Source organism: Salmo salar, chromosome 15, assembly GCF_965601325.2.
Source record: "Salmo salar chromosome 15, fSalSal1, whole genome shotgun sequence".
Classification (NCBI taxonomy): Eukaryota; Metazoa; Chordata; class Actinopteri; order Salmoniformes; family Salmonidae; genus Salmo; species Salmo salar.
Genome location: NC_138305.1, coordinates 48,778,892 through 48,793,091, shown reverse-complemented (window position 1 = coordinate 48,793,091; position 14,200 = coordinate 48,778,892). Strand labels below are relative to the sequence as shown.

Sequence of the window (14,200 nt, the reverse complement as noted above, 5' to 3'; positions counted from 1 at the left end):
CTTCTTTACTATTTCGGATAGTGTCTGGAACGCACGAACAAAACGCCGCTATTCGGATATAACGATGGATTATTTTGGACCAAACCAACATTTGTTATTGAAGTAGCTGTCCTGGGTGTGTATTCTGACGAAGACAACAAAAGGTAATGACATTTTTATAATAGTAAATATGATTATGGTGAGTGCTAAACTTGCCGGGTGTCTAAATAGCGAGCCCGTGATGCCTGGGCTATGTACTTAGAATATTGCAAAATGTGCTTTCACCAAAAAGCTATTTTAAAATCGGACATATCGAGTGCATAGAGGAGGTCTGTATCTATAATTCTTAAAATAATTGTTATGCTTTTTGTGAACGTTTATCGTGAGTAATTTAGTAAAATGTTAGCGAATTCCCCGGAAGTTTGCGGGGGGTATGCTAGTTCTGAACGTCACATGCTAATGTAAAAAGCTGGTTTTTGATATAAATATGAACTTGATTGAACAAAACATGCATGTATTGTATAACATAATGTCCTAGGGTTGTCATCTGATGAAGATCATCAAAGGTGAGTGCTGCATTTAGCTGTCTTCTGGGTTTTGGTGACATTATATGCTGGCTTGAAAAATGGGTGTCTGATTATTTCTGGCTTGGTACTCTGCTGACATAATCTAATGTTTTGCTTTCGTTGTAAAGCCTTTTTGAAATCGGACAGTGTGGTTAGATTAACGAGAGTCTTATCTTTAAATGGCTGTAAAATAGTCATATGTTTGAGAAATTGAAGTAATAGGATTTTTAAGGTTTTGAAAATCGCGCCACAGGATAGCCGTGGCTGTTACGTAGGTGGGACGAATTCGTCCCGCCTAGCCTAGAGAGGTTAATTAAGAAGGCACACCTGTTAATTGGAAAGCATTCCAGGTGACTACCTTATGAAGCTGGCTGAGAGAATGCCAAGAGTGTGTGCAATGCTGTCATCAAGGCAAAGGGTGACTACTTTGAAGAATGTCAAATATGAAATATATTTGATTTGTTTAACACTTTTTTGGTTACTACATGATTCCATATGTGTTATTTCATAGTTTTGGTGTCTTCACTATTATTCTACAATGTAGAAAATAGTAAAAAATTCTGAAAAACCCTGGAATGATTAGGTGTGTCCAAACATTTGACTGGTACTCTATAATCCTTCGCTTTTTCATAAGTCAGTGGAGCCTTCACAAAACCCACAAAAACAACTCTTAAAAAGGGTAGCCTAACACCCATTCCAAAGTCACAAATGGATTAACAGCCATAATGCATAACTAGGCTAATTGTCACCATTGCAAACCAGTGCAGGGTGACAAAGAGCTGACTAGAATGTAAAAAAAAAAAAAAAAAAAGGATAGACAAATGAGCTGGGACAGATAAGAAGGAACATAGGTTGTGCATGGATTTTAACACATGCAGAGAGGGGATTGTTTGAGTGCAGAGGGCAGCGCCTTTAACCCTAAATGCTCAACCAACCTCAGGCACTAATGTAATCTTTCTTAAAAGGAAGTGAACAGTGCCACACAGCACTTAAACCCCTGTGGATTGTCTGAAAATCTACTAATCTCATTAGATCCCCAAATGGGCAGCAGACTTGGTGGAATATTGTCAGGGCGCTGCCCCTCCCACATTAATCACTAGGATTATCCCAACTTTCTTTACGGTAATCCCATTCTTAAATGGTATTCCCAGACACTTGCAGAGGTGATCATTTAATTCACTGGTGCGTACATGCGCTTGCCATTAGACATAATATTACTTTCCAACTGCAATTGTTGCTTTGGGGTTTCACTAGCCAAGGCATTCGAACAAGCGGCATAGTTAAAGCTTGTGGTCGAGTTGATGGTTCATTGACAATATGGTAAAACAATGTTCAACCAACCTTAAAATTGGTGATACTTCATTTATTCAACATTTTGAAGGCACCAGTGTCTTATTAACGGCTGTTTACATTTGCAGGTGGAACTCCAAAAACCAGAGAATGTTCACAAAAATATGAAATCTACTTTTTGCACCGCGTGAAGAGGTTTCTCGCCATCTTAGCTGACATACATCTCACATTTCCTAACATCTTACCTGGAACTAGTCATTTCTAAGAAACGGGGCTACGGCCACATGTAGATTTCACAGCGTTACGCAATGCGACCAAAACTGGATGTATTTATTTCTGAATATTCCCTGGTTATCGGGGTTCCACCTGCAACTGGACATTGGTGCAATTCAAAAATCAAGAATTATGGAAGTATCGACAAGGTAGGTAGAAAAATGTTCACCCATCTATAATCCATCCTACACTAGATGCCCATATGGAAGAAGTAGCTGTACAAGGATCTAACTAGAGCTGTGGTTTCATGAGCCAGTGGTCTAGTTGGAACAATGCTTCAAATATTGGAGAAGGGATGCAAAAACGTAGTGGGTTTTCAACAACACATTTGGCAGGAGAAGTTCTGCCCCGATTCATTTTCAACGAGAGGAGGGCACGTGGAGAAATATAGGGGGATTGTGAGCGGTGAGAACCCTGCTAGCAGAGTGGTAGAAGAAGTTGAGCTCTACTATACGCACATTTCAAGCGAAACGTTATCAAAATCTACTGTTTCAAGCACGTATCATCTTCCTGGTAACATACACTTCTCACAGAGATTGACTGAGGCAACAGTTAAAGATGGAATCCGCATTAAGGGAAAAATAACCAATGTCCGCCCCAGCACCTTTGTTATTGTTTTGCGGATGAAAATGAGGTGATGTGTGTCTAGTAGTGTAGTAAAAAAAAAACATTGCATTACATATTCTTCTGTTCTATCGAACGCATGCAATGATGTCCCGTAATGTAATATCCCAATCGTTAGTGGCAGATTCACCATTAAGGATCCCAGCTTTAATGCCTCCATGTTCCCTTTGTGAAGTGTCGAACGACAAGCATAACATGTACATTCACCAACACTCACCGGTATCATATTGTCGGTTGTCTGTCAGAACGACGGGGGCATCAATCAACAATGTCGAACTTGGAAAGGGTGAATTCGATGTCTTCTAGCTATCTGTTAACGATATCCAAAGTTATGGCTGGAGATTCTGCCCAGTAGCGCCAACAGTTCAGTGATGAGGGCCAGCCCAGGCCTCGTCCTATGCAATGCAATATAAAACGGATATGAGCTAACTAACTGTTACATTAACTAGATACCTAGCCAACTAACTGTATACAGACTATGTGGCAGGCAGTGAGAAGTAACGTTGGCCTAACTAGCTAGTTAGGCCGAGTTGGTCAGAGCTCAGTTAGTCTAACGTTACGGTAAACACTGACATCAACTCTTGGGCCTGGAGCGAACCTTATATTGATGATGAATACCAAACATTGACACTACGGTTGCCCTTACTATATAGCTAGAGAGTTATCTACGTTAATGTTTCGATGGTTACTTTAACATTGTACTGTAAGTAGTTAACTATTTATAGGCTAGGTAGCAAGCTAACGTTAGCTAGTTAGTAGTGTCATACCGTCAGTATAATTTGGTCAGTGTGGAACTTCGCTAGCTAGCCAATTAGACAGTTAGCTAAAGTTAGGCCCTCAGCAAGACCTAACTATCTAGCTAACGTTACTTAGCTGCTGCTAGTTCTGCTATGCTATCTAACGTAACGTTCGTTGCCAATTGTTTGTATCGTAGTTATAACTGAAATTATAGGAGCGTTGGGTAGTGCTTAGCTAACGTTTGCAGCTAGTTTTTGAATGTCAAACATGATTAACGTTAGTCTTGTTCAGGTGGATTGTTTACTAGCTAACGTTAGTGAATAGCTAGTCTAACTTAGGTCGCGAGATGACGTTAACTAGCTAGCTAATCAGCTGATGAAACGATAGCTAGCTAGTAACGTTAGCTAGCTACTGAAATAAACGACAAAAGCGTTACTTACAGATGTCAGAGACAATTCCTGTTCATTCTTGGTCGTCGTAGCCTATCGCGAGTGATTCAGGCCTAATGAAGCTACTGATACCTCTCACCAAGTAACCTAACGTACTAGCACCATAAGATGCGGTCAAAGATCTTTACAACTAACCCAAGATAGACCAGAGTCTGAATCCTAGTGGGCAGAACAAGCAAGTAGGTGGGCAGAGCCAAACACTTCTTCTTCTTCGATGAGGTTTAACGGCGGTTGGCATCCAATAAATGTTGCATTATCGCCACATACTAGACTGGAGTACAACTCCCTTATACTTTGCTTGAAAAAAAAAAGATTAACAAATACCCAACCATCTAACACAGGAGTGGGCAACCTTTTTGGCTCAAGGGCCACATCAGTATTTTGAAATTCAACGGAGGAATGCAGTTTTGGGCGGACCAATTGTTTGTTAAAAGCAATTTGTGGGGGCTTCCCGAGTGGCGCAGCGGTCTAAGGCACTAACAATAGCTTGCTCTCGACCTTCGCCTCTCCCGAGTCTGTACGGGAGTTGCAGTGTGGGATACCATGAAATTGGGGAGAAAAAAAGTGGTAAAAAAAATCATATTTTTTTTAAATGTCTCGCGGGCCGGATTGAAGTGTCCGGCGGGCCGGATACAGCAAGAAGGTGGGCAGAGCCAAGCACGAGCTATGAAGAGGCTATTGGTGCATTCTAGCATGTATTTGCATATTTCCATTAGGGAATGCCTACTCTGTTTTGTGTGTGTGTGTGTGTGTGTGGAGGCTGGTGGGAGGAGCTAAAGGAGGATGGGCTCTGTGTAATGGCTTGAATGGAATAAATAGAACGGTATCAAACACTTCAAACATATGGAAACTACAGTTCCATTTATTCCTTTCCAGCCGTTACAGAGCACGTCATCCTATAGCTCCTCCCACCACCCTCCACTGGTGTGTGTGTATTTGCGTGTGTGCAATAACTCAATTTGCCCTTGCACTCCTTCTAAACAACGCCATTTTTAGAAACTTTGGCAAATGTTAAAGTCTACAAAACTTTGTCCACTCTGTTCATAACCGATTGTAGTTTTGGAAAAAGAAAACTGTATTGAGATCAAATGTTCCATTGATGAGAACATTTGCTGAGTGTCGGACAAAATCCATCTCTCACTGCCGGCCACTCGGCTTCCTCTCACCACCATATTTGATCCCACACCAGGCCAGCAGCTGGATGGAAGGGACACTATTGTTCAAAACACCTTGTAACTCTTCTGCAATAAAATCTCATACACCCAAGTACTTCTCTGTAGTTGCCACCACCACAACCTTTATCCTCTGTGATTTACGTTCCATTCCTGCGGTACAGTTGACAACCATGAACGCCAAAAAACCAACCTTACTGAAGCCCATGTTATTCCTACCACTTTCTATTGGCCTCGGCCTACTCACAGGGATCTATCTAGTATCCTTCACCCTGGACCCATCTTCCTCTTTTACATTTTTTATCCTTTATTTAACTAGGCAAGTCAGTTAAGAACAAATTCTTATTTACAATGACGGCCTACCCCTGCCAAACAACGCTGGGCCAATCATGGCCGGATGTGATACAGCCTTAGACTACTACTGCCTTTCTCTCATCGGACACCTTTGATCTCCAGCACCATGGGTACCTCTACAGTTAACACACACAACTTTTTCCAGCTATACTACACATTCCTTTGTCTCATGTCCTCGTGCACACTTCTCACATCTGGGAATCTCCCTCCTACACTGCTGACACATGACCATAAGCTTGACACCTAAAACACCGTCATGGATTCGGGACAAAAGCTCTCACGGGATAACAGATCCTAACTTGGCTTTATCTGGTAAAGACTGCATCAAAACTTCTGTTTCACCATGCTCTCCAATGGGTCTGTGTCGCACCAAAACGACAGGCGTCACAGACACCGGGAATCTTCAACTTCAGTTGACCACTCCTTAACGCCACTCCAGTTATCACTCTTTTCAACAGCGCCCTGCTCCGGAGAGGAAAGCAAGTCACAGTTCTTGACCCCATTTGCGTGGTGCGTGCAGCTCCCTAAAGATGGCAGTAACTCCAAAAATCTACGCGATTTCACTCCATGTCACTTTCACCAACCCAAACTTCCCCAACCTCTTCTCAACCAAATCTGACACTACATGGATCAGCCAGAAGGCAAGGATCCATTCTCTCCAAAAATCTCACTCCCACTGGGCCACAGTCATCTTTTTCATCATCAAACTCGGCGGTCTTCACCGCATCTGCCACTGCAGTTAATTCATCCTGACTCTCATCACGTTCAATTTCCTTCTGTAACTCTTCCAAAAGTTATTTGTAATTCATCATTCCATATTCACTCAAAACATGTTCCACTTTTCCTTTTTTTCCTGTCTGCCATATTCTCCTTCATCAGATCTTCCAGAAGGCTTGTGCAATCCTCAACTCAATATTTACATATAATACAGTATGTTCCACTTTTCAAAATTTTTCCCCCTTTCTGCCATCTTACCCCCAACAGCTCTGTTCACTACCAACATGCTACTGTGCATGCAGTCTATGGTGCACCTGACTCAGCAAGCTATCCTATCCAGGGGCGAAAATCTGATATCAACTTTGGAGGGGACAATTACATGAAATTTTCTCAAGAGCAATTCCTGAGGGGGACACCAAAAGTAGTGCTGTAATACATAGCCTACATTGTAATATGGTAAATGTATATTGAGGAACCAAAGAAATAAGGTGTTTGCCGTACTCCTAACTACCGGTACCCAAAACTACACAACTAATCACAACAGCAATACCATTGCCTTTAACAAATCTTAGTTCAGTTACCAGTTTAAGTTGAGAGTGGGGGTATCCATGGCATTTTCCAATTATGTTCCTATTTTACAAGGCAAAAAAATTGAGAACCTTTCATAATGTTGCCAAAGACTCAACAAACTTACCTGAGACTCCCTGTCTCTGCCAGTCTGTCCCTGCATATCTGTCCCCAACTCTGCTGTCTGTGTGCCATCTGTTGCCTGCTCTGCCTAATGACATCATTGTGAAACATTTCCATTAGAGTTTCATTTCTTTCTTATGAACATTTTATCAACTAGTCTTTGAGATATTAGGCTACTAGGGTTCTTACTTTGCGTTTTGGTGTGCTGAAAAATACTCTGATGTCCGTCTTTTATTTTTCTGCCATTTTTCTACCTGGCTGGCTGGCTACACACACACACACAGTGTGTAGGTTATTTACAGTAGGAGATGGGCTTCTATCATGTTATCTTTTATCATTCTATTTGGGCTTCGATCTAAAAGGTAGCTAGCAAATGTGAAACGGATTAAAATGACAAGAGTTGACAGCTGTATGAGTTCACCATTTACACAACATATGCTGCAACCTTTTGTAATTTTAATAGTTTGTTTCATATTGGCTGGCTTTCAACAATAGCTGAATTTGCAAAGCTAGCGAGCACCAATTCCGTTTCAGTGGTGTTTGCTATAATCTTTGCTACCCGGGTTAAATAAAGGTGAAATAAAATAAATAAATAAAAGTTCCCTTGTGACAATTTAGCTTTTGTAACGAGACCATTAAATATATTTAAGACAATGGTAGAAGAGAGTGTAGTTCTGTTCAGTTTGGACTTCAGTTTATCGCTAACCTTATCACAGGAACTTTGAAGCACTAATTTACAGTAGGTACGACCCCTCTGTTACCTTGCCAACTAAGGAACTGGCAGTGGATCAAACCATTGTGAGGCAAAGGGTGGGGGGGTCGCAATCTTTTGAAACTTAAAAACGCGCTATTAAGTGTCTATAATCAGCACAATTGCTTTCATTGCGTATTATTAATATTATTTAAATTACATAGTTATGTTTCAGTGATAGTTATATCCCCCCCGTCCCCCCCGGGATTTCCGCCCCTGATCCTATCGCCGTCTCACTGGCCCCTAACCCCTTTCCAAGTTTAGCTGGAATACAGCCTTAAGGATTTGAGAAATAGGATCGGTTGACCTCACAGCCTCCCTATTCATCTATTCCTCTTATCTAGCTCTGTTTCCACCTACTGTTCTGGCGTGTGAGTTCATTACACTTGGTCGAAAAATTGCCCTACCAATTGACCGGGACACTATCTCTTAACACAGTTTGTAACTTTTCTGCAGTAAATGTTGTACACCCACATACTTCTCTGCAGCTGCCACCACCACAGGTATTTTCTGTGATTTACATTCCATTTCTGCAGTACAGTTGATAACCAAGGCTATGAACGCTAAGAATTCAACCTTACATGTTATTCATTTCACTCTCTATTGCCTATTCACAGGGATTCTCTTAGGCTCCCTCGCCCTGGACCCATCTGCCTCTACTACTCTCTTCACTGCCTCAGCATACAACAACTATACTACTCTGATCCTACCAACCTCAACCTGCCTTCTTTCATCGGACACTTATGATCTTCAGCCCCATGGGTACCCATACAGTTAACATACATATAGGTTACATATAATATACATATAGGTTCTACCTATAATTTCTCTTCATAATTTCTCTTGATATGTCAAGGATTGAAAAAGATTTGCCAGTAGATTCACGATGACTGCTAGCTTGCTAGCTAACATTTTGAAAGTATGATGTTGACATGATCAGTCCAGTCAAATCTATGTTCGATATAACGTGATTTGATTAATTTTATCTGTGGCCAATGACCTGGAGTCTTCTTGGATGGGCACTTCTAATGTAACTCTATTGCAGCACCCAAGGAGCTTGAATTTTCGAGCTCTCCCCATAGATGTTGCAGTGACGTAGTGACCCCATGAGCGACAGAACACTGAGCCAATCACGGCGCAACTAGAGAACATTACCAACTCCTACTCTCCATATTTTCTGCTGGCTGTCCCACCACCACAGAAAGCACTGCGCTTTGTTGAAACACCTGCATTTTGGAGCTGCCTGCAAAAAAGAGACCATGTTGGTATGTGGCTTTATGAACTCAATATTTTTTTTTTTATTGTTTGCAAACTGATATGTGACACATATTAATGCCAAAATAACATGCTAAACAGTTAGCTAAACAGTTGGTGCCCTGAATGACGGGTCGCCACTGACTGCAAGCGATGCGTGTTAATGTTAAGAACAAGCGTCGGGGCTTTGGTCAGAAGATACTATTGTCAATAGGCAGTAGGGTAACACTTTACATTTTTTACATTTACATTTTAGTCATTTAGCAGATGCTCTTATCCAGAGCGACTTACAGTAGTGAATGCATACATTTCATACATTTTATTTATTTATTTATTTCATACTGGTCCCCCATGGTGAACGCTCTGGTGTGAAATGGTAACCATAATACCTTTGGTTGGTGAAACAATGGAGGATGTATCCTCTCAACGTTGAATGTTTTGTTCTTCATAACCACCATTCATTGACTGAACATGTTTCACTAAGTGTTGAATCTTCTCTCATGTAGTGATGAGTACCCAATACTGCCTATACTGTAAGTATGTCTAAGCTCTAAGTGAACTCTCAAATAATCTATAAATGATTTACCCACATGTATAACTGCTAAAAGTATACCTTATTTTAAAGTCAGACTTAAACATTTATAACAGTAAATAATGTCCTCAAACATGCAATACATAGTAAGAACAAAATGTAATTTAACAGAAGAATACATTGGGAAAACAATTTTAATCGCAGTGACTCAAATATGTAGCCTATCAGTGGTATAGTGAGTAGCCTAGCTAATTCAGATAAACGGGGTGTCTTTTTCTCCCCTTTTTCTCATTATGAGTCAGAATAGAAATTTCCAACAGATGTCTTCATCTGGGCTAAGATTCACAAAACCTTTGTAAGAAAAAATGTCTTAACTAGCATTTTTTTTTAAACTATAGACTTAAGAAGTTAAGCAAAATTGCTATTCCTCAAAAAGGTTATTGGAAATGTTCTTGCGCCATTTCAAAAAGTTAAAAAGAAATGTGATTCTTGAAAATAAAGTTATTGGAAATGTTCTTAATTCCAAGACAGCTAAACCTTTGTCTCTCAGGACAGTCAGAGAGAAAGCTCATGTAACGGGCATCGTAAGGATTAGACCAAGGTGCAGCGGGAACGTGTTTACTCATCTTCTTTATTAAATCAAAAGAAGGAAAAACAAACAAATCACGTATACAAAACAACGAACGCCACTAAACAGTCCTGTCAGGTGCACAGACACAAAACAGGAGACAACTACCCACAAATCCCATTACAAAAACATGTGACACATATACATAGGACCTTCAATCAGAGGCAACAAGGAACAGCTGCCTCCAATTGAAGGTCAATCCAATGAACTAAACATAGAAATAGATAGACTAGACTGAACATAGAAATACACAGACTAGACTGAACATAGAAATACACAAACAAGAACATAGCCCAACAAACCCCGAAACACTCTAAACAAACACCCCTCTTACATAGTAACATAGCCCAACAAACCCCGAACCACATAAAACAAACACCCCCTGCCACGTCCTGACCAAACTACAATAACAAATAACCCCTTTACTGGTCAGAACGTGACAGCTCATGAAAGCAATTTAACATTTTTTAATTCACACAAACTTCATCTGAAAGCTTCAGTATTGATTTTAAACCCAATAACAGGTTTTAGAACAGTAATATCAGTAAGAAATATGCTAACATGATTGCCATTACTAGCTAAATAGCTAGCTAAAACGGTTGCCTAGCAACAACTATCTTATGAAGATATTTTAGAAGTTCGTAAGAAAATCATTGAATCTTAAGAAAATTGTTGAGAAATTGCACTTACAAACTATTCTCTGGACTTTTTTTTTTCTTAAGATACTTACGTTTTTGCGTAAGAAGTATTTTGTGAATCTGGGCCGTGTTTCTTTCTTGTTAAGCATTTTCCCATCATAGACTCTGAGACCTTATGGGAATCAACTGCTAGCTAATAATAATAGTTAGCTAACTAGTGTTTAACATTACCTGCTAACACTAATAGCTAGCAACCACAGATTAAAGGGATAGCTAGTTATCATAATTTTTGCTATTACACTAACTAGGTAGCTAACTAGATAGTAAGTTAGTCCAAAGATGTTTATACCTAACCCAAGATAGACCAGAGCCTGTTGTTTCCAATAGGACCAAATTAATGATAGTGTGCAAAACAAGTAGAAGGTGGGCAGAGACAAGAATGAGCTAGTGAAATCCTATTGGCGCATTCTAGCATTTTTGGGATATTTCTATTGGGAACGCCTACTCTGTGAAGTGAGCGTGTGCAATAATAATTTGCCCTTGCACTCCTAAACAATGCAATTTTTTGAAACTTTGGCAAAAGGTAAAGCGTACAAAAGGCAGTCCACTCTTTTTGTTACAGATTCTAGTTTTGGAAACAGAAAACTGTATGGAGACATATGAATATTTTAAAAAATCCCTAATTTTGTCGAGATCACAACTTATTTATCTCATGATCATGACAGAACAAACTTTTTTTTTTCATGAGATAAACTGTATAAATAGAAGTGGAAGCATTGATGATACATTGACTGTATGGCTGAGAGCCCACAGTGGATCAGCAAATAGTTTTTTATTGATTGCTACACTAATGGTACATTTCATGCTAGCATCATGCTTTCATTTGTGTTTGGAGCTCATCAGTTTATTATTTAGAATGTTAGCTCAAGGTAAGGGACATTTAGCTTGCTAAGAGCTCTTGGGGCATCAAAGCCCTCGTAGAGCATTTAAGCCCTGACCAATGCCTGACAGACAGTTTGTCTCCCAGGCTGTACACCACCCCCAAAACAGCCAATCGCATGCCAGCAACAACGCAGCTACTGTGCCTTCAGAAAGTATTCATACGCCTTGACATATTCCATATTTTGTTGTGTTACGGCCTGAATTTTGTCACCCATCTACACACAATACCACATAATGACAAAGTGAAAACATGTTTTTAGAAACGTTTGCAAATGTATTGAAAATTAAATACAGAAATATCTCATTTACATAATTATTCACACGCCTGAGTCAATACTTTGTAGAAGCATCTGTGGCAGTGATTACAGCTGTGAGTCTTTCTGGGTAAGTCTCGAAGAGCTTTCCACACCTGGATTGACCAACATTTTCCCATTTTTCTTTTCAAAATTCTTCAAGCTCCATCACATGTTTGTTGATCATTGCTAGACAACTATGTTAAGGTCTTGCCATAGATTGTCAAATAGATTTAAGTCAAAACTGTAACTCGTCCACTCAGGAACATTCACTGTCTTCTTGGTAAGCATTGTCTTGGTAAGCAACTCCGGAGTTGATTTGGCCTTTTTTTTGGGGACTGGGGACGTAATCGCTAAAACTCCCCAGTCCTTAGCGATTACAAGCATACCCATAACATGATGCAGCCACCACTATGCTTGAAAATATGGACAGTGGTACACTAATGTGTTGTATTGGATTTGCCCCAAATATAAACACTGTATTCAGGACAAAAAGTACATTTTGCAGTTTTTAGTGCCCTGTTGCAAACATGATGCATGTTTTGGAATATTTGTATTCTGTACAGGCTTCCTTCTTATCACTCTGTCAATTAGGTTAGTATTGTGGAGTAACTACAATGTTGTTGATCCATCCTCAGTTCTCCTATCACAGCCATTAAAAGTCCAAAGTGTAATCAATAACTTCAACATGCTCAATGTTTTTTCTTCTTCTTTATTTTATTTTAAAACTACCAATAGGTGCCCTTCAATTGCGAGGCATTGGAAAACCTCCCTGGTCTTTGCGGTTGAATCTGTGTTCGAAATTCACTTAGACTGAGGGGTACCCCTGTCTGGGGTACAGAGATGAGGTAGTCATTCAAAAATCATGTTAAAAACTGTCATTGCACATTGTCCATACAACTTATTATGTGACTTGTTGAGCACATTTTTACTCCTGAACTTATTTAGGCTTGCCATAATAAAGGTGTTGAATACTTATTGACTCAGCTTTACATTTTTTATTAATTTGTAACAATTTCAAAAACATAATTCCATTTTGACATTATGGGGTATTGTATGTAGGCTAGTGACAAAAAAATCTAAATTGTATCAATTTAAAATTCAGGCTATAACACAACAAAATGTGGAAAAGGGGGTGTGAATACTTTCTGAAGGCACAATAACTTGGTTAGTCTTGTTATTTACATTTTAGTCATTTAGCAGACGCTCTTATCCAGAGCGACTTACAGTAGTGAATGCATACAATTCAGTTCATTTCATGCATTTTTTTTTTGTACTTTGTACTACGTTATATATGCTGGTTGTTAGCTTGCATAACTGACATGTTTCTAATTGTAAGGGACACTTCATGTTTTATGGATAATATTTACATTTACAGAGTGGGTGAGCTGATCAGATTCAATAGCCACCTCAAAGGCTGATAAGTCAGAATGCTGCCTAATAGGCTGTCTGCAAGGATCTTACATATAAAACATCCTACAAGGTAGCATCCTGATTTATTAGCCTCTGAATCTGCTATTGAATCTGATCAGCCTGCCAGGAAGAGCTCACCCACTTTGGATTATATGTGTCAGCATATAACACGCTGACAGCTAATCTGCCTGCAAAGAGTTTTACCTATGAAACAGTCAAATCAAATCAAATGTATTTATATAGCCCTTCTTACATCAGCTGATATCTCAAAGTGCTGTACAGAAACCCAGCCTAAAACCCCAAACAGCAAGCAATGCAGGTGTAGAAGCAACAAAGCAGCAACCTGACATCAACTTCTGAGGCTGCTATTGAATCTGCTCAGCCTGCCAGGAATAGAGCTCACCCCCTGGATCAAATATGCATCTGCCTATAAAGCACTTTGACAGCTAATCTGCCTGCCTACCTATGAAACCGGCTCCAATGCAGAATCCTGACTTGAATCTGATCTGATCCGGAATGGAGCTCACCCAATGTTAATGTAAATATTATCCACAAAACATGAAGTGTCCTTTATAAATATACACATATCAGTTATGCAAGCTAACATCCACCATATATAAACTAGCTTGATAGCTAGCTAACAAGTCTACATAAGTAACTAGCTACAGTGGGGGGAAAAAGTATTTGATCCCCTGCTGATTTTGTACGTTTGCCCACTGACAAAGAAAGGATCAGTCTATAATTTTAATGGTAGGTTTATTTGAACAGTGAGAGACAGAATAACAACAAAAATATCCAGAAAAATGCATGTCAGAAATGTAATTAATTGATTTGCATTTTAATGAGGCAAATAAGTATTTGACCCCCTCTCAATCAAGATTTCTGGCTCCCAGGTGT

General features: G+C 39.7%; 1 protein-coding gene across 7 annotated transcripts in view; it reads right to left on the bottom strand.

Annotated features, from left to right (window-relative positions):
- Window positions 1–4,196, bottom strand: part of ppp1r13bb (protein phosphatase 1, regulatory subunit 13Bb) — a 95,490-nt gene extending 91,294 nt beyond the window's left edge. For 2 of the 7 annotated variants that reach the window (XM_045695778.2, XM_082961855.1), the window contains exons 1-2: window positions 3,911–4,193; window positions 2,950–3,127 (exon numbers count right to left, since the gene is read on the bottom strand). In XM_045695778.2, coding sequence (XP_045551734.1) covers window positions 2,950–2,958 — 9 coding nt within the window. In that variant the 5' untranslated portion in view covers window positions 2,959–3,127; window positions 3,911–4,193. Of the gene's footprint in view, window positions 1–2,949; window positions 3,128–3,910 lie in introns of all 7 variants that reach the window. The other 5 variants (XM_045695781.2, XM_045695779.2, XM_082961856.1 and 2 more) reach the window with 5 other exon arrangements.
- Between the last annotated feature and the right edge of the window lie 10,004 nt (window positions 4,197–14,200).